At 48.2% G+C, this 20,980-nt stretch overlaps 1 protein-coding gene across 1 annotated transcript in view; it reads right to left on the bottom strand.

Moving 5' to 3' along the window:
• HCN4 (hyperpolarization activated cyclic nucleotide gated potassium channel 4) overlaps window positions 1-20,980 on the bottom strand; it is a gene marked incomplete at both ends in the record, with an annotated part of 98,702 nt that overhangs the window by 16,636 nt on the left and 61,086 nt on the right. Inside the window, 4 exons of the mRNA XM_082769022.1 lie at window positions 547-711; window positions 2,706-2,946; window positions 3,877-4,023; window positions 17,119-17,337. Of these exons, the coding sequence (XP_082625148.1) occupies window positions 547-711; window positions 2,706-2,946; window positions 3,877-4,023; window positions 17,119-17,337 (772 nt within the window). The remainder of the gene's footprint in view (window positions 1-546; window positions 712-2,705; window positions 2,947-3,876; window positions 4,024-17,118; window positions 17,338-20,980) is intronic.

Raw genomic sequence — 20,980 nt, 5'->3', positions numbered from 1 at the left:
TTTTAAAAAGTAATACCACTAACCCATTCAGCCATAGCCCAACCAGCATCCATGCAAAAGACAGGCTACCCTCCAACAAACACCCAAGACCTCGTGCTGAGGGATGATTGCTGCTGCAGAACATTTCAATGAAATACTGAAGTTTGCTCACAGGACCTGGGGGAGGTCACAGCCTGGCCTATTTTCTGTTGAACCTGGGGGGCTCTGGGTACTTACACATTCTGAGCTAAAATTCAAAATCTAGAGAATTCACCAGGATGGTTCTAATGGGGTCAGAATGATCTTGGTTCTTTAAAAGGAAATGGTAACAAATGAAGCAGGAGCAGGCAGAAATGTGTATGTGAGAGACAGAGAGAGAAGGATGAGGTTCTAACTGATCATAAACGGGCTTCTTGTTGGAGCTGAAACCAGACAAGGAGAGACTGCGTAGGATCTCCTTCAGTTCACAAATGCAGCAAAGGAAAAAGGGACCAAAAGGACCAAGTCTGGGCCCAGGATGCCAGAGCAGCATGTAGTTGAAAGGAAACCCTCACATCTTCTACTTACCAATTCTGTCCAGCCTGTCAAGAGCCACTGTTTCAAAAGCTCGCCGCATCATGGGATACTCTTCCAGAACCTCGTTGAAGTTGTCCACCGAGAGGGAGTAGAGCCGGCAGTAGGTATCGGCTCGCACACTGGCTGTGCGCCGGCCGCGAGTCAGCAGGCAAATTTCTGGAATGAGAACCCCAGCCTGAGAACGTGGGGACAGACACCACCACCCCTGCCATACAAAACCTGGCGCTGCCACTCAACGGGCAGTCCTGCCAGCCACCCAGTCTCCCCTCCAGATAGACTCTACCTGCTCTCCCCCTGGAAGCATGAGCAGTGGTAGTGTTCTCCATATGCAGTAACATTTAAACAAGAAAATACCAGGGGGCTCAGTTGTGGCAGCTGCTGCGTACAATTGCACCTCAGGGATTCTGCTGATCTAATTAGCCAGTCAAGTTTTGTTATGGTGGATTATCAAAGATGTCATTTGTGCATTCAGAGTGGAGAAGCTGTCTTTCTCCAACTCCTCATGGGCACTGGGAGCAGAAGGTCATGCCGTGCCCTCATTGAAGCTAATTCTCTCTTTAGATTTGCAATAAAGGCTCTGTGCTGACCTGTGGCCTTGGTGCCTGGTAGTAACAGCGATCCTCAAACCCAGAACATTTATCTGTTCAAAGATGCTTGGAAGTTACTTGCAGATGTGTCACAAGCTTACAGATAGGATAAGCCAAGTTAGTGGTACCCACTTACTAACTCTTGGTGTATTTACACTGCAGTCAGCTACTCTCAGAGGTTGCTCAGCTGGCTACAGAACAGAAAGTCCTTGATTCTAACATAAATGCCTCATTTGGGCACAGACGCTCCTTGAGCACTCAGCAGAGAGCTCCTGAGTCCTGCTTTTCCACTGATTACACACAGAGTCTGGGCACCTAAGACAGGCACTTAAAGACAGATGGTGTGACCTAAAGGCAGAAGGTCTGGTCACAGCATGCTTTTCTGTGCTGTTGGGTGTCAATCTACCAGCACCACTCTCAGGATTCATTCTGGGTGCACTTCAAAGCGCCAGTGTAGCAGCACTACAAGGTTGTGAGTTTTAGGCTGCTTTCCTAACAAAATAATGCCTCTGAAACTGTGCTGTCTTTGAATGTGTGAGAAGTTGTGCGTGTGGTATTTGAAATGCATTGAATCTCATGGGCAATTTTAATAAAATCTGTCAGAGTAAGGGTATCCTGACTCAAACCCTCCAACTCCAAATCCCGGGAAGCTGACCCAACTTGCTAGTGATGCACAAAATCCCTGTACCCCAAGGGATTGGGGTACAGCTCTCCAAGGAGCTACCTGTGCAGGTAGCTGCAAACAGGTTATTTTGCAGGAAATAACAGAAGAAGTGTGTAGGAAATGCAAGATTGGAATTTCTTAATAGAGAACGGTTCTTACAGAGAGGAAGGAAAGTCAGGTTTCATTCTACCCCTCCTGGTAGGCGATTAATTATGATGCATTCAGTGCTTGTACTGAAATGTGCATCTACCAGAGAACTGTCTGTCTTGGGGTGTCAGTGAGGTCTCTGTGGGGCTGTGATAGCAGGAGTTTCTGTGTTACTCATAAAAGCAATATCCTAAATCTTCTCTTATGGTGTTTTCTGACCTTGTATTACTTTCACTGTTCCAGGCCTCTGCTGCTGATACATTATGCCTGCCTGCCGACCTTCACGACATTTTGCTGAGCCACAGACTGGGGAGATGATGGACTATGTTTTTTCCTCCATGTTTATACAGTACCTCATATGATGGATGCCAGGCAGTAGGAGTAGGTAACACTATAAATGTGCTTGGAGAATTGAGAATGCTCAATTTTTTTTCCTTTAGATTCTCAGCTTCACAGATCTGTCAGTTTGCTTGGGGCAAAAGGAAATGAAACTACAAGAACTAAGTTTTCCTTCTCCACTTTGTTATTATTTATTGCCTCGACTCCCACACTGCCCACGACTCCCAACCACCACTCATTGCACAATTTACTTATGGGAAGCTGCAGGACAGGTGAGATGAACAGAGACAGGGGGTGGAGGAGGTGACTGGGTATCAATACCACATTCTGCCCTGCCTGTGTATGACAAGCGAAGGAAAATGTGAACGCTACCAGTGGGTCTCACTACACAAGGGTGACTTGTTAACACTCACCTCCAAAGTAGGAGCCATCTGCCAGCTTGGTCTCCTTGTTGCCTTTGGTGAGGACGCTCACCACGCCGTGCTGGATGAAGTACATCTTCTTGCCAATGGTGCCCTCCCGGATGATGTAATCCCCGGGCTGGAACACCTCGAACCGCAGCTTGGTCAACATGGATGTCACAAAGTTGGGATCTGCGTTGGCGAAGAGGGGCATCGAGGCAACCAGCTTCCGGCAGTTGAAATTGATGATTTCCTGATGACAATGTGAGTGCAAACAAGAGAGAGGTGGGGGGGAGGGAGGCGGGGAGAACACATGGGACAGGGAGCAGAAAAGACACACACATATGTTTAGTCAGCATCTAATAACCCATGAAGTTTCCCCACTTGGTGTGTATGTTAAAAAGTCAAAAATAAAACAATGCTGTCCTCTTTGTCTGGCGCCCCCAGTGCAGGCTGGAATGGGCCTTGGGACACAGCACATAGCAGTGCTAACTGAAGCTGATAGCTTGACACCATGCTTCATTGCCTTCATTCATATGTTTTCTCTCTGAGCAGGGATAAAACAGGAACACCCCACCGTGCCAAATACATAAAATATACCTCTTACTTCAGAAAGCCTTGGATTTTGTGAGAGGTGCGTAGTGCTGGTGAAACGCTGTATGAAAATGCCCAGGGCTCCTCTCTGGGAAAACGTTATAACTCACCTTGGCAGCCCTACGTTCTCTGTTGCCCTTGCTTGACAATGAGATATTAAACAGCACAAAAGTGCCAAGGCGCTCAGAGAAATAATTATCCTGGGCAGCTGGGGACAGTGTCAAGAGGAGGGAGGGAAAGGTGCCCACCAGTCACCAGGGCATGGGCTGCCTCATCAACCTCAGATGAAGAAAGCCCAATTCAGCTGTTCAGCTGTCAAACAGCAGACAGGGACCGTGCCTCTTCCTGTGGCTTGGTGTCACTCGGAGGGTGTGACAGCACCTTCCGTCGCACAGGAGCTGCTGTGCCATGCCAGCTCAGACTCAGGGAGCAGCAGCAGGTGATACTGAGTACATCTCCCCAGCACAACGCTCCCCAGCCAAGCGGTGAAGGAGGATCTGGATGACTGGAGCAGGAAGAAAGAGGGCAGGGGAAGCATCTGTCTCCTCCTCACTGGAACACACACTGCCCATTTGCAGCCCCTCCTCACCTCTCGGAGGGGCTCGCTCAGCTCTCCCAGGATGCTCTCCTCATCGAACATCTTCCCCTGGTAGCGGTGCTCGTAGTAGTCATGGATGCGCTGCCGCATGTCCGCAGGGAGCTTGTGGAAGGACATATACTGCTCCACTTGTTTGTACTGCACGGGGGAGAGAGAAAGAGAAGGAGTTAGCAGGACACGCAGTAAATGGCACCGCACCCACTCAGGGACAGCTACATGCCAGGCTGATCCCCATACCTGCTTTCTTCACGCCACGCTGTGTTGGCCGAGGCAGGTAAACCTGGTGCAGGATAGAGCGATTGCCTGAACACAGGGGAAGCTTGCAGATACCTTTATTATATTCCCCAAATAACTGCCCAACGTTTTAACCCTTAAACTTACCCTCAATCAGTTACACCATGGACATAACTCCACATTCCCTGGGTATTAACACGCAGAGATAAAACTGATGGGGGTAAAGAGCGACCAGCAGTGCCCTGCTCAGCAAATAATGGTGTGAGAAGTCTGTGCAGAATGGAGGCCGGGGCACACGTCCTGGCAGCTTGGCTCCATTCCAGTAAGTGATGGGTAGCACCTCGGTGTCTCAGCCCAGCAGAGGATCCCACTGTCCCAAGTGCCACACCAAGCAGCAGAAAGCAGTCCTGCCGTGGATGTGCAGTCACAGGCAAACTGAAGGAGGCGCAGAAACCTGACAGTTGCTTGCAAGAAGCTGCAGCACCCATGGGCTGCTTCTCCTGTCCTCTGTGTTCTCATCCACCCAGCTACGAGGCCGAGCACTTTTGTTTCCCACTCACAGCTGCACAGGTCCAGGTTTTTTCACCTTTTCTGGGTCCCTGCTGGCCCATGCACTTTTGCTGTCAAACCTGCCTGTATTTTTGCCTAACAATTTGCATTTCCATCACGTCACTTAGAGGGGAATACAAGGGCGTGCTGCCTGATGCCAGAGCAGTATCTGAGGATGAATGGTGCTTTCTATCAGTACCTGACACTTCTTCAAGGGCACGGGGCTGTAAATGTGCCCACTTGCCCTGCAGGTGCTGTAGGGACAAGGTGTGTGTGCTGGTCATGCCCCCTCCCCCAGTGTGCAACACGGAGCATGATCCTGAGCATGTACTGCACTAAATAATGCTGATAAGAGGATCACGCACCCCCTTTCCTTCTCCCCTTCCCCTCTTTCCCCCAATAAATCTGTCCCTGAATGTCCCTTTACTGCAGCCTGTGCTGAAGTGCCTAATTACCAAACTCCTGCTCATTACAGACCTCCCCGGCACACACCAGTGTCACTCAGCTCTCAGTACAGTCTGTGCTGGCACTGCCTTGCATGCTAACAACTTGATCTGCACCAGAGAGGAGAAGGAATTACTCGGAGAAGCCAAGGTGGCAGAGGGGACACTCGGGGTTTCCTGGCATTTCCAGAGCTTTTTGTCTGTCGCTTGCAGCAGAGGAGCTGGCTGTAAATATTCATGATCACTACAGCATGATCAAAGTCAAGCGAGTCACCACCTCCCCACGGGGAGCCAGGCGGTGAATTGGCAATGAACGGCGCACTTTTTTATTTGGATTGCTGAAGTTCTGTAGAGACTGGCAGGAAGCTGCAGTGGGCTGTGCTGGGTGCTGCACAGTCCGCGGCTCCTCAACGGGGGTGGCAAAGGCAGCAGAAACCAGCAGCTCCTGTGGGGAGAACTCACCTGGTCTGAGCCAGTCGTGGATGTTGCAGGCTGTGCTCTTAAATGCACCAAGTGTAAGGGCTTGGCTCAGACGGCGAAGCAGAGATGTGTGCTGCCTCTGGAGATGCACCACGGCACCTGGGGCATCCATGGGACTGGCAAATCAGATGCAGGACATGCAGAACACGCACTATGGAAAGGGCCCAACTTTTGCTGACTCAGGTTTATGAAATTTATCTCGAATCCACAAAGAGCTCTGTTTTAATGCTGTGCTTTTATTCAATAAATTACTTGCCAAAAATACCACTTCAGACTCTCAGTTTTAGCCCCGTGTCCTGTATCGGACTGTGTCTACCACACAGCAAACACACAACACGTTCCATCACAGAGACTCGCTGGTCAGAGCTCCAGGTGACCCCTTTGAGTGTGCCCCATGTCACAAGATGCCACTCATCACCTGCTCCCAGCCACCAGCCCACTACCCCTCATCTCCCCACCATAAGCACTTGCTGTCAATCTCCAGCTGACCTCTGCTTCTCAGGAAAAATATCCCTGACTTCTCAAATTCACAAGCACAGTTTGGATGGGGAGACTCGGACTCTGCTTACTCACTACTGTATACAGATTTATTGCTTTGTAACAAAGAGCAATAAATTATGGCTCTGCAAAGTCCCTGGGACTTGTCAGATTCTCCTACAGTCACTGTCCCCAGATAAGGCACAGAGTAAAAGCAGGACAAATTTACTTCACTGGAATGAAAGGTTCTGCTTCAGATCACAAATTAAAAACACGGTTACAAAAGAAAATTGTAGAATAAGGAATCACAGTTGACAAGAAGGAGGTACTTTGGCTCTCCTGCCTTTGGCAGTGCCACCTCCCCTCACCCATGCCAGGTGCAGAGTTTTTGAGCTCTCCTGCATGTAGAGATGGAGTCCTGCAGAGCTGCTCACAGGTGAGAGCATCAGCCCCTTCTCTCTGTGTGTGATGGAAGAAAAACCTGCATGAGGGAGGACCTTTCAGTCCATGGTGGGCAGTACATATCACTCCTCAGCTCCAGATAAGATCACTCCCGAGGCCACCAGCAACACACGGGGACGGGACTAAGTCAGGGGCTGATGGTGACTGTGGTGAGCACGACCACCAGAGTGCATGGATATTAATCAAGGCTCTCAGATGGTGCAGACCCCGTCCCTAAAGCCACTTGATGCCCACGGAGTTGGCTCCCTGTCGGGTGCCTTTCAGACGTGGCCAGCCATAGCCTTACAGCCTCCTTTTGCCTCCCTTCTCCCTTGCATTCCAGCCCTCCTGTCTCCACATCCTCAGTCTGACCTGTGCTTGGAGGACCTGTGCAGAGATTTCGTGGCCTCTCTGAGTTCAAATGGAAAGACTCATTTAGGAATTATTTAAATCTCTCTGAAGACAATTGAGTCAATTTAAATCCTAATTCATTTTCTTTAAGTCTGTTTTTCCTCGAATAAGCCCTTGAAGAAGGCATTAATATATCAAAAGGGAACCATTTAGATGAGTATTTTTCCTTCTAGAACCTGCTGCTTTCCCTAGTTGTCTCCCCATTCCCCTCCCTTCCAGCAAAGCTCACATCACTCACATTCGAAAGAGAACAAAATATTTTTAACTCCTTTCATACCCTCGATCTCTGTCATGAGTCCTCCTTTGGCAGTAATAAATCACTGTCTGGAAAAGCTGGGCTACTTCCTTGCCCTACTTCTGAACGCAAAAAAGATCCTGCATTTGAGAAGAGCTGCTTGCACCCCAGCCCTGGCACAGACACCTCCCTGAGTCCTCTTTGGTCCACAGACATCACTCTGCAGAGCTGCAGAGCAATGCTGATTTCCAGTTTTGCAACTCAGTTAATTCAAACACGCTTACACGCTTTCACAGTATGCTCACCAACACGGGCACACACACATAACCTACTGCAATGAAAGGCCCTGGGATGCTAGTTGCCTTTTACCCGAACATCAATATACATTTCCTATACAGAGCTGTGTTGCTTGCATCCTTCCGGAAATAGGCTGAGGCAGCTGTGGGGAAGACTTTAATCTCGCACACAGTCTCCACATCCAAACTCCTGCAGATCAACAGAGATGAACTCATGTAAGAAAAGGAGAATCGAGCAGAGTAATGCATCTTCAATTAAGTGAAATGTTCTGATGCTCTGACAGCATTTCGAATGCTGTACGGGAATGGCAGTGCACATCCTGTGAGACTGCATTAAGATACATGGAAGCAGCTATGATGGACGATGCTGTGGATCTCTTAAGTGGATTTGTGCTTCATAAGGGCAAAGATCAAATGACAAGATTGACCGGATGGAGTGTCTTGATGGGACACAGTTGCATCTTTGTTTATTTTATCTGACATATGATTAGGAGTAAAACAGTGCTGCAATGTCAGCTCCCCAGCATTTAGTAATCATCAAAAACTAATAAATGCTAAGTTCTGTTTTTTGTCTTCTACGTCATTTATATTTCCTCCCTCCGGATTTGTTCTGCGACCAGGAGATCTACTCAATGTAGCTGAGGTACATTCTCTTGGAGTCCAATGAGGAGAAAGAGAGGAAGAAAACAGAACTTCTGTAACACAGTAACACCACGCCAACACTGCTGGTGCAATCTTTCCTGGTTTCAAAGGGAACTTGCAGAACTTGGAGCATATTTAGTATCAGTCCTAGCCTATAGAAGTTTGCTCTCTGCCTGATAGTTTGTCTGTACCCGGTGCAGGCTGTCACATTTTGACCTGCCAACACTTAGGAATGTAGTTGGCTTGACATACACACTCGTGCTCCTGAGCACAGCCCTGCAGTTTTCCAACAAGAACAAGGGAAGTCATAAAACGCCATGTGAACATGGCCATGCTGTCCATAGTGACGGGAAAGTTCCTGAGGGGTGCTGTATGCAGGCATATGCTGCCCTTTCCATCTTCTTTGGCCTGCAGGCAGCAGGAGGATGGTGCTAGGGATGAGGCTGCAGGATTCTGCATGATTCTGCATAAACCCATGTCTGTCTACTCTTCAGCTTTGGACGCTGTTTGGTCACTTCCTCTAGATCCAGTCTTCATTCTGCAAGAAGCCTTCTGTGCTGTCCTGGGTCTGAGCCCTTCCAAACACTGGGTTATTTTTGGCACCGCAGCACCAGCTCAATTTGCTACAGGAGGATGACTTTCAGGTGTTGCATGTTACATGCTGAAATACATGGAAAGCTTTTACCTTCACTGCAGTGATACCTTCAAGTATTATTTTATGTAGAATCAGGCTCTCTATCTCTTGCTCTGTTACGAATACCACAGACTCCAGCAGAAAATTCTTGGAGCTTTTTTTTCCAGTTTCTATACAACATTGATTATACTGAGGATGGCTGCAATGATGAGCCGCTGTCGCTGCCTCCCCTTGCTGGTAATCAGTACCTATTCAGGCAGGGATTATGCTTCAGACAATCCCATTTCTGGGCTGTGACATGTCAACAGACTGAGTAGGGTCAATTATGAGCCTGATGGATGAAACAGTTGTTTACTTCCTCCCATCGGCTGCAGTGCTGCAGTGGCCCCAGCACAAACCAGGGAATCCCAGCACAGGGACGGAGCCGTTCAGCACGTAGCACTGAGCCAGCAGTCACACCATGGGGGGACACGGCCTTGCTTTGCTGCAAGCAATGGAAACATCTGAAAACTTCAGGGGTCCTAGGAAATCAGATCCAAACACCTTGGGACCAACCTGTTCCCATTTAATGCTGTGGCAACGCCCTGTTTGTCTGCTTTTACAGGTGCTCAGCCTTAAGGTCTAAGCCTGTGCACCATGGCAAGGTTTTCCACAACCAACTTCTGCCTGGGAAAGACGCCTGAGGAGAAAGCCTCGCTGGGCTTGAGGCCACATCCTAGCCCAAGCATATTGCCCTGCACCATGCACTTTTGGACCTGGTCAAGGAATCTTTTATTATTCATCAAGCATTGTGAAACAGGATATTTTGGAGACGTCAGGCCATGTCACAGGATCCACCTATCTTAAAGGGTGACGGGGAAAAAGAAATCAACATTACTTTCATCAGCAGAGTAAGACAAGAGAGATGAGGTAAAATCTGCCAGCAGACAAAGGCCAGAGATGTGGAAAAGGGAAGAGTGAGTCTGTGAGCTTGAAATCAGTATTGCCGGGAGCAGCCTTTTGCCAGGAGAGGTGGCTCAGCAGGGAGGCTTAGCTCTTCGTGTTATGATGTATTTACTTTTTTTATTTACAGTTCAAGTGCCAAAATGAATTTCAAAACTGATAATGAAGTTTGAAATCCCACACTGGGATACAAAGAGCTGCTGAGGAAAGAGCACTTTCCGTGACAACACACAGTGTTTGTGCATGCACGAACACACCGCTCAGACCAGGCTGTGCTTGACATTGCTTAAAGAATAAAACTATTTGTCTGGTTTCTCCTCTCAGAAATAAGATGTCAAAATCCTAGCTATAATTACTGTATCTCTGATACAGCAAACCAAGACCAATCCCCTACGTAAACCTGCTGACAGAAAGCAAAACTACATGGCAGCTTCGTTTTTCCTTCTGTGAAGACGTGCTGCAAAGACATAGAAATGTCAACAAATCCTTCCTTCGCCTGCTGAGCATGGAGAGGGCACTGCCTATACACCTCCACTTCATCCCCCTCACCCAGCCACACACTCTGTATGGGCGCTGCTGCCTCCAAGATGGACACACTCCCACCTGGGCACTGAACTGCCTGCTTCGTGCCGACTGATCACCACTGCACAGGTATCGAGAAGATGTTTTACAGCTTCTCTTAGTAAAGCTTGGGTAAACACTTTCAAGAAAAAGGAAGTTCACCGTGAAATATTCTTCTGCAAAACCAAAAAACTACTTGATCCCAGTTGAGTTACAGCCATAAAGGGAAGACAATTTCCACTGCAAGATGTTTTTAAAAGAAACCGTTGGGTTTTCATTCAGAAAGCATTTCCACGTTCCTTAATTAATGCAGGATTCTTTTATGAGAAGGATTTAATAACCTTAAAACAACTGACACAAATTTCTGATTTTCTGGTTGAGTTCCTGAACTGAATGAACTATTATTGGCACCACTCTATTGACTATTTCTTACAAACATTCTTCTCAAATCAAGGTGGATGTGGTGTCCGTAAGAGGAGGGCTGTCTTGCAGCACTGGATGCACAATCCGGAGCCAGCCGTTCTCACCAAATCTTGACTGCTTGTTGCCTGAAGCAATCAGGGACTTTGGGTCACGAAGACCAATGTAAGCTGGAAGGGACCCCCTGGGGGTCACCTGGTCCAAATCCCCTCTCAAAGGAGGGCCAACTTACACCAGGTTGCAAATTTTGGCAAAAAAAAGGTGGGGATAAGGACCCCTTGCTATTCCAGCTACTCTTTACCATGACGGGGGGAAGCTGGACCCCTCCTGGTATCCTGAGCTGCATCCAGGCTTGCTCCTTTCCCTTGCTGACTCTGGCCTGCACAGCTGCCAGAAAACCCAGCCCTGATCACAGAAGAACCTACCAGGAGGCACTGCCTGAGACACCGAGCCCAGAACACATCGGCAGCCCTCGCAGCTAGACACAATCAGTAAAGCACATCATTTATAAGCCTTGTTATCTATCCCAAATGCTTTGATTGATGGTAGCATAGGACATAACACTTCTCAGGCCATCTCTGAGCAGACTTGAGGTAACACGCAACCAGCACAACCATAACAGGATAAAGCAAGGCTCTCCAAACTTTTTTCCAATGAGGAAATTTGATTACATTTTGCATTTGATTAAATTTTCCAGACACCTTCAATTTCTGGAGTGCTACACACTCCCAAGCCTCTCCTTTACACACCCTACCACAAGAGTCAGGGAGTTCTGCAGCCTTCCCACCATCCAGAACCGAGACACTAGCTGGGGGGGACACTTGCCCCTTTGGACTCTAAGAAACTGAGACCACCACCTGAGGAACCACCAATGCTGGTGACCTGTTGTCTTGGGAATAACACTACAAACCCTGTCCAGGTTGGTAATGAACAAGAAATCTGCCATCTGACAGAGTGCGTGCAGGAACAGCAGCAGTCTTTGCCCAACTCCACGCCAGCAGAGCAGCTGACACGAGTTATTTTCATATTTCTGCACTGTGTCATCCCCAAGGTAGCACTGGCTAAACCAACCCTGGAGCCACAAGAATTAATACAGCTTCGGTGCAGTGCTGCGTTTGGGTTAATTAGCTCTGCTTAGAGGGGAGGGAAGGGGGCTAATCAGCAAAGGCGTGCTGCCAGGCTAATGTGATTATACCCTGTCCAGGACTCCAGCTAGGATCTCTGCACCAAATTCCATGCACACGTTCATTTGGAGCCCGTTCAGAAAACTGTGTAGTCCAACAGCCTAAAAACACAAAAAGGGTGAGCTGAGGGCTCCTCTCGCCTGTGTTGTCTCTGACAGTTTCAGATGCCTTGAGGAAGAGGAGAAAGAACAAACGAGGCGTAGGGCAGCCCAGCTCCTGGCCATACCCTCCCAGCTTCTGACAAAAGAGGATGAGGGATACCCACTGCCAGGGGTTATGGCTGCATCTTAGTATTCAGTAACACTTCAAAGATTTTCCTTGTGTGGATTTATTTAAATATTCTAAGGCTCATTAAACTTTGGGCCTCCGCAGCACCCTGTAGCACTAAGTTTCACAGTTTAATTACATACCAGGAGAAAAAAATCACTTCTTAAGCCTGCTGTGTAATAAAACTCTGTCCTGCTGGTCTCCAAGGAAGGGAAAGGCCTGATTAAGCCCAGGAGATGGCTTCCCAGCCCCCTCTGTAGCAGTAAGGCACAATGGCAGTGTGTGCTCTTTTGGCTCTGTCCGTTTTTGGAGCACCGAATTTCAGTCCGCAGGGCTGATCCAGTCCCCAAACTGCCTCCATTCTCAGGGGAATAACTCATGCTGCAGACTTAGCGTGGCTCTCTGGGGAGAGGACTTGTGCCTGACAGTCTGAGGGATGAAGGCTATCATCTCTGGCCAGTGGCATCAAGCCAGTACGCTGAGATCACCCTGACCTGTACTGTGCCACAGGGATGCTGTGGGAAGGATCACACAACATCACTTGGTTCAAACTGTTGCCTGACAAGAGTCTCCCACTTCTGTCCTGATGAATATTGGTCTAACATCTGCTTTGTCCTCCAACAATGATTGTACTTTCCAGACAGTATGCTTCAGCCTTTACAGTTATTACATTTTCCCCAATTACCAGTATCAAAACCCTCTTTGCTGAGCTCAGGCCAATGACAGAAGGATTGAAATGTTGAGAGTTGGACAGCAAAGTGCATTTTGGCGTGGACAGCCAGAGAATGGGATGAGTCTGTTGCAGGAATGAGGGTGCTGGCGGTTGAACAGGGCTGTTTCAGGAACTACAAATGATGTCAGGAGTGCTTCTGCAGGAATTGGAGAGCACTTCTCTCTGTAATGTTACCCTTTGCAATTGTGCTGCAGCAGGTGCTTCTTCGGAACAACGCTGTGCATATGTAAGTATCTACCCGGTTTCAATCTGTATTTTAAGAACAACAGGCACTGGATAGACTGTTCAGGGGAAGGGGGAGCAGGGGAATGAATATGGAGAACAGAGAGCTTGAGAGAACACCAGTGTAGCAGACAGATCTTGAGCAGAGATGAGGCTCTGGCAGAAGAGATTACAGCTTTGCCGGGCTCTGCAATGCTGACAGCAGCAATTCCTACTTGTCATCAGTCATTCTTCTGCATGTACCTGAGCAGATAACGCGGGAGAGCCGAGCCTCTCTGCAGGATGCCCATCACTGCCTGCATCCTGCTGCGATGGAAGAGTAAAGCCCAGAGTCTCTCTCTGCTTTGTTCCGAGGAGCATGGCTGCAGTCAGCAGCATAATCACTGCTCCCAAAAGCCTCAAGGTTACAGCGCCTACCAGGGAGAATGAGTGAGTGTGTGTGTGTGCATTCGTGGTGACTTGACATAAATGTTAATCCAGCTGAGCTTTAGGATTAGAGAAAGAAATTAATAGGGCAACCTGCAAAAAGCATGAAAATAACTTTCATATGCAACTAGTTTACTCATCTCCTGAGCAGGAAGCACTCTCCCACTCTTGTACTTTCCAAGTACTTGTGAGCCACAGTTACTGCAGGTTGCACGATGATTTTGCAGTCAATGATGAATCTACATGCTAAGTTGTGAGTTGATACAAGAACAGCCGAAACAGGCCTCGAGCCTCTGCTCTTGGCTATGGACCTCGTCCACCATCACCCTGCACCAGCTCTGGCACTCGCCGGACTCTACAGCAATTCAACCCAGTCACCTGGCAGAAAACTAACCCAGAAGAGAGAAATCGTCTCGGTAGAGGTCTGAGAAGCATACGATGTGGTGCACAAGAATGGAACTGTGCAGCTCTGAGTAGGAGAGCGCCGTGTGAAAACAGGTGTGCAAGGCTTCCCCTCGCTGGTCAGAGCTGTCAGATCAATTCAGTTATAAAATGTTAACTCCATGACTTTGGAAGATTTTTCTATCAGAACCCCTCAGGATGAACTTCTAATATTCTCCCATCATACACACGTAAGAGAAAGGATACCAGTCATGGCTGCAAAGAGATTTTGAAGCTAGACACTAGACTGCAGTATAGAGATAGGAGTCAGCTTCTGACCCTGCTGTCACTGACTCTCCCTGTGTGACCACAGGCAAGCCATTTAGGGTGTAACACACTGTGCAATGCAGGACAGGACAGAGAGCTCTGTTCTAGCTTTGTCTCGGGGACTGGAAATAAAACAGCCACTTCACAGTGCCAGAGCTAAAGAGTTATTCCGCCTCAGAGCTTTTTAAGGATGGCACAGAGCCATACTTACATGATGGCTGTGCCACTTCCAGTGCCTGAGCTGGTGTGAGTGCTCTGTGCCACATGGGACTCTCCGCTTGCACTTGGGAACCCTGGCACTGAGTTGTCTTGGAAGGTTCAACCTCCCTCTCCAAAATCTCCGTGCTTCCTACCAACATGCTGATCCTGTATGGCTTCCCTGCCTTGCAGAAACCAGCACAGCATGAAGTTCAGATGCTACAGGAGGGGATTTAGACAGAACAGGGATAGTGTCTCCAAATGTTCAATGAATCCAATCAAGAGTGAAAGATGGGGCTAAATCATGTACTGTTTACTGTGACAAGCCTGCTATTGAATCCAACAGCCAGCACATCTTGTCTTTTATTCCTCTTCTCAGAAACCCTGTTTGTACAAGGGAAGAACAAGTTGTTTGGCAGAGACACAGACCAATCTGAAATTTCACTACAAATTCCCTCCCAAACCTTGTCTTGAAGGTTACACAAAGCCTGCCAATAAAGTTGCTAGCTATACTCTTCTGTCCTGTTACGATGGTAATTTCTGCCGCTCCTCTCCCTCCCAACTGTACCCCCTTTCTTTGGCTACTCCCGGAACAGCTGCAAAAACCTCTGCAGCCTGTTGAGGTAAGAGGCAGAGCCCTATCTGCACCCGAAGGGGTACTCGGCAGAAGTCTCCAAACTCCTGCCTGCTTCTCCCAGTCGACCCTGCCAACTTGTTGAGATTCTTTGCTTATAATATGCTTCAACAGACACATTGTCCCAAGAGGACCGAACTAAATTGAGTTGCAGGGCTGCAAATCACGAAGCAGCCTCATTTTAATCATGGCTATTCAAGTGCTAAGGAATGCAGAAAGTAAATACATATTTGTTTTTAGACCATCATTTGTCCCATTTGCAAGAGGAAATTGAATGTACTCAGTCCCTGAGGCTTTGTTCCTAGGAGAATACCTTGGGAAATGAACCTGCTATAACCACTACACATGAAATACACCCTTTGTTAAACCCTCTACTCACTGCTTTCATCACAAAGCTTTTCTCCTGGATCTATTAACCCTCTCATTCACTTCTTCACATTCTAATCAGGCTTTATTTAACATTTCACACTTCTGACACCCTGGCTACAGTCTCTGCTGGCTTACTGGTGACTGATTTCCCTGAGCACTGAGTGGAATCAAATGTCCAGGGTCAAGTTCTGCCCTTGTCTTCAGACCTGGCTGGGGAAAAAATCGTGCTGCCCAGTCCTGCAGGTGTAAACTTGGCTGCGGCTAGGCTGACCAGGTGGCTGGATTTGCAAATCAGTCCTTGACTTCTATGCTACTTCAAACACATTTGAATAAATATTCTGCATACACAGATTTTATCAGCTTGCATTCCTAGTGCTGCAGTGTCCTTCTCTTTGGCATGCCTTAGTCTCAATTAGCCTTAGTCCAGCCAATCTGGAACACAGAGGCAAAACGCACCCCAGACCTCCATGCTTTTTCTCCTGGGCTTTTTCTTTTAGCTCAAGCTGAGGTTTGATATTTTCCCTATCCTAAAAGCATGATTCACCCTCTGGTCTTTGCTTTCAGTCTCTGCCCTCCTACAAGGTCTTTCTGTGGCCCAGCATTGTAATCCCCGTATCTCAGACCTGCTCTAGGCCACCTAATAAAGCCTTTCTCCCACCCCCTTCCATGCAGCAACTTAAACCTCACCTTTCTTAAGCCCGTGCATACTAGCCGTACTTTATGGACTTGAACACCAGCTACCCTCTCACCTAATCTAATTGCACCAGGCAAGGTCAGAGTAGTACTAGCACCTCATTCTTCCTCTTCTTAATCTTCACCTGACCCTGACTGTAACACCTCTGAGCCAGCCAGGCCCTTGCTCTCAGTTACACACAGTCACTCTTCAGTGAGCCCTCCTGTTTCGTGGAGGTGCAGACCTGCTGTTTCAACCAGAAGGTGAAGGCAGCTTTTCCTGCCCATATCCTAGAAGGAAAAGCATCACTGCAGCAGCAGCTCCTTTGCTTTAGAAGACGAAATGCCACTGTACAGACAGCAATATACTGCAGGCATGGAAAGAGTGAAGGAATTGAGGCAGTTCCATAAGTTTTTATATCACAGTGAGTGCCCCTGTTTGCCCCTTAACTTCTTACAAATTCGCAGCATCACCTTAAAGCCACCACCAGGCGTTATTGCCACTGCAGTGGTAACCTGATCAATGGTGACATTTCTCTCTGTGCCCTACATTATGCAATTCAACCACCGCGCAATTAATTCGATAGCTACCTGGGGAACCTAACTGGTGCTCCTGAGCTTTGATCTGTGCTTTGGGGTTTGTTAGGTAGCTTCCCTCACAAGCACTGAAGAGATTAATCTGGATATTTTTAAAGGAAGTGCTTGCTAAACAAAGCTGCACGTTCTGAGTGTTTACTTGGGATTTGGAAGAAGATCTCAGAAAGGAAAAAGTGACTTTTAATTTTAGATACCAGTGACATTGATAATGCCAATCTGAAAAGATAGTCTGATACAAAAAGAATCACCCAGTTGCCCTACTATTATTCATCTGATCCCACATCTGTCTCCTCCATGGGTCTGTCTGGATAAACAAATTAAATTACCCGTAAACTGCTGTGGTGTCAAAGACACCAGACCTTTGGCCTCTCGCATGAGTTACTCGCAGCCCTGATTTCCTCCAGACAACACGTAAACCACCCTTGGGTCACATAAGGGTTGCAAAGCCCAGTCCTTACCTTCTCCTGGTACTGACGCCGTGAGGAGTCCAGAGACTGGATTAGGGCTGTGGCATGGCCGATGAACATGGCATAGCAGGTGGCACCGACAATCATGCTCAGCATAGTGAGCCACACATCTGACATGCCAACGGGCGCCTGCTGCCCGTACCCAATGCAGAGCATGTGACTCATTGCCTTGAACAGCGCATAGGAATACTGCTTCCCCCAGGAGTCATTCTAAAGAGACAGATAGACAGACAAAGCTTTAGCAGTGGGACACGACATTCTTGGAGATGTACACATTTCAGAAAAGGATACCTAATGTTAGACCCCAAAGTCCATGTTTAAAGCACCCCTGTATGTTAAACAAGCAATTTGATTCCTCGATGGCTTGGAAGTGTTGGGCATGCTGGATTTAAAAACAAAGCCTAAATTCAGCCATCTGACAATAACTGACTTTGGTCAGGGTTTTAGAGGTCCCATGTGCTCTTTCCAGCAAGGCTTTTCAGAAAGGAAGCCAGACTGACACGCTGCTAACCTGGGATAAAATGGGATCATGCACTGGGATAATTTCAAAGAGACCCACATGTGGGAGAAGGGACTGATGCAAATGATTACTCTCCCGGGAAATGGATTTTTCAGAGAACTGGTAAAAGAGAGCCTGAGCAAGGTTGCCAGCAGTAAGATCTTAAAGTGGGGAAAATCACTTCCTCCCCGGCAATTTAGGAAATGTTCAGGATCTCTGGTCATTACCTGAAGAGATGGGAAGGGCAGAAAATTAAGATGATAATGTCCAGACAGCGAGTTCTTTGCAGCTTCAAACTGGGCTTTTTTTCGGGGAGCTGAACAAATGGTCTCATTCGAGAGATGCAATAAACCACCGTGAGAAGCCAGCTGAAGTCAATGGCCTGTTTTGGACACCCTGTGCTCTCCCACTGCAACTAACAGCAGAGGCACCTTGGCAATTATATCATGGGAAAGGGAGAAAAATACAACATAAGCTTCATGACTATTCTGATTAGCTTGAGTTCATGGAACAGCACAAGGTACATTTACTGTCCTGTGGGTATTATATGCTAGCAAGTCCTTGCCACAAAACCTTGTAAAGTAAATGCACTGTCATCACACACTGCTGTTACAAGGCATGTGAAAAAATACCGCTGCTACGGTGACATTCATCACAGCACATAATCTGTACATTCATCAGTCTTCTTTCTGTTCCTAGGAAGGTGCTAACATCGTGGATATAGCAGTGCAGATACATACACCACGGCAACTTAGAAGGTCATGGTGCAGCAGGCCTGCTTTGGGGCTTGGCAGAGATGAGCAATACTTTTGGGAACTCCTTCAGAGAGATGCAGCAGCCTCAGCACCAGTGACCAGCAGTGCTGGATGCCTCCCTGGAGGGATTAAATCACAATCAGGTGAATGGCTGATGACCTGTCTACAAAAAACAGCTTTCTGGGTGTCACTAATGTTGATGGAAATTTTTCAGTAAGCTGACTGGTAGTGAACAGAACCAAAGCGTACTGTTGCTGTTTGGGAGCCGTGGCAAAGAGCTGGAGCCTCCAGAGAGTGGTCACGCTTGGTTAGGAGATAAGCACGTGGACAAAGACAGGCGGTAGTGTTACCTCAGCCCTATTTGGTTACGTTATGCAAGACAGGCCTGATTCACACTGCAACAAGAAGGGCAAAGCAACACAAGTGACAGCGAAGCGGACACAGAAGCAGCAGCACATCCAGGGTCCCAGAAGGGACCGCTCCCTCCTGGCGCCAGCCTGTCTGGGCTCCCCTCCCTAACAGAGCAGAATCAGTTCACCTCCTGCACTGGAAAAAAATACCTTTGAGTCCTCAGAACAGACAATGCGGCCACTGGGGTCTCTATTCCTGGCTATGCAGTTGGCTTGCTCCAGTGTGACTCTCCAAAAGGGAATCAAAAAGAATTTGTGCTCTGCTGCCTGCACAGGGCCGAATGCAGCTCCTTGAGAGGAGCACGGCAAGGAGAGGAGATAAGAGTCAGTCCTAGCACTAAATACAAACTGCAAGACGTGAAAAAGCATGATTTGGCTATCAATTGAACAATTTGATGCTCCTGGTTGAACAGGGCAGTTTCAGGACAAAAATCCAGCAACCCATGGCGCAGGGGTTAAGCTCACCCCAGCCCACCCGTCTATTATGGACCCACCAGTTGAGTCTGGCAGAGAAAGGACAGAGATGGGCACTTGGCCTGATGGAGCAGCGCGTGAGTTCTTCTCCCCTTGCCCCCTCAGGCCAGTTCTCTTCTTAGCCAGAAGGTTCTCAAAGCAAATACCTTTCCCATGCAGACACTTCTCACCCGCACTGCAGAAATGCTGCTGCCTCCTGAGTTCAGTGTGGCAGTAGTTTAAGAGGGCAGCATCTCCGGAACAGAATTGAGGGCAACGAGAAAAGAAATGCTGAGCAGATATTCCAGAGGGAATTTGGGGAGACAGAAAAAGATTGGTTGAGCTGGATTTGGAAACATCAGGAAACTGGCTGCCAGCGTCTTTAGTGACCAGGAATGAGCAAAGAGGAGAATCTGGGCATCAGGGAGGTTTGAGTTTTAAAAGCCATTCTTCCAGCAACTTGCTGTTAGGGAGCAGACAAGTCATGGGACCACCCCAGATTTGGTTCCCTCCTCAGTAAATAGGAGACAATAGTTCCCAACTAACTTTTGGGTCTAGGAAACCAGCATTTGGAAGGAATTAGTCATCCAAACCCTTGATGCCCAACACCAGTGAGCCCCAGCAGCCTGCAGAAACACTTCTGGCTCCCTGGAAGCTCTACAGATCCCAGCAGCGAGGAGTTGGCTGAGTAATGACAGGCTGAGGGGCGAGAGCTGGAGGAAAACCTGGAGTGTTTACAGCATTCCCTAGCAGTGTGGCCTGCTGGGAGAAGAGCTCAAGGACTGCTGAAAGGGAGGCACTTCCATGAAGGGGAACCTTTCAAAGCAATTACCTTCAGGACACGATCTCTGAGCTCTCTGAGCATCTGTAAAGGGCGCTGGATCATCATGGCACAGCCTACACGATGACTCTTTGCTTATAGGTCTCAGTGCATCTTTACCTTTCAGGCCTGCTCTACACCCTTTTGTTTTCTACAGAATTATGTCAGATGAGCAGCACTGGTTCAAAATGTGATGTGGACACAAGTTTACCAGCATCACAGTGCCCTATACGCACACAGCTTGCCCCTCTGCTGGGGCAGTACACCATCAGACCAGCCCCTACAGTGGGGGGGCTGCCCTACAGATCCATTAGGGGAGGTAAATGAGGCCTTAAAACTGCAGAAAGAAAATGACTCCTCCTCTGCCAAATCTCACAGCAAGCTAAAATGGAGCCACAGATCTGTGCTTGAGCATAGTCAAGAGGGATGTTATCTCAAACACATGCCAGGCACTAAGAGTGTTTGCAAACAGGAGTTAAAGTTACTTTGAAGTGGTTTCTCAAACTAGCTTGCTTTCAACATCCACGCTGGCAGGACCATAAGGATTTCTCTAGGATTAGTGTCTGGACTTCAATGCCTCTGCTCAGATCCACCCCTGAATACTTGGAAACACATAGCTGAAACTCTTCAAAGGCAGCATGGGGCTCTGTGCCTTACAGGAGCACCTAGAGAAACAGGACGGGATCTCACAGGACACTGCTGGATCTGAGGAACGTGTGAGTGTGCCTGGCCCAGCCCTCATAGGAGAGGACTAGAGAGAGAGAAGTGGGGAAACAGAAAAGTCCTGGCAAGCTCTTGGGGTAGGGGCGCAGTCCACGGGCACAAGGCAATGCCTGACTTATACCACTGACGTTTCACAGAATTAAGAGTCTGTCTGTAGTGAACGGGTGTATTTTCCCCCTCCAGCTGTCACCCT

Source organism: Aythya marila, assembly GCF_965140915.1.
Source record: "Aythya marila genome assembly, chromosome: 11".
NCBI classification, from domain to species: Eukaryota; Metazoa; Chordata; class Aves; order Anseriformes; family Anatidae; genus Aythya; species Aythya marila.
Note: the sequence above shows the minus strand (reverse complement) of the source record. Positions and strands in the feature narration are given on the sequence as shown.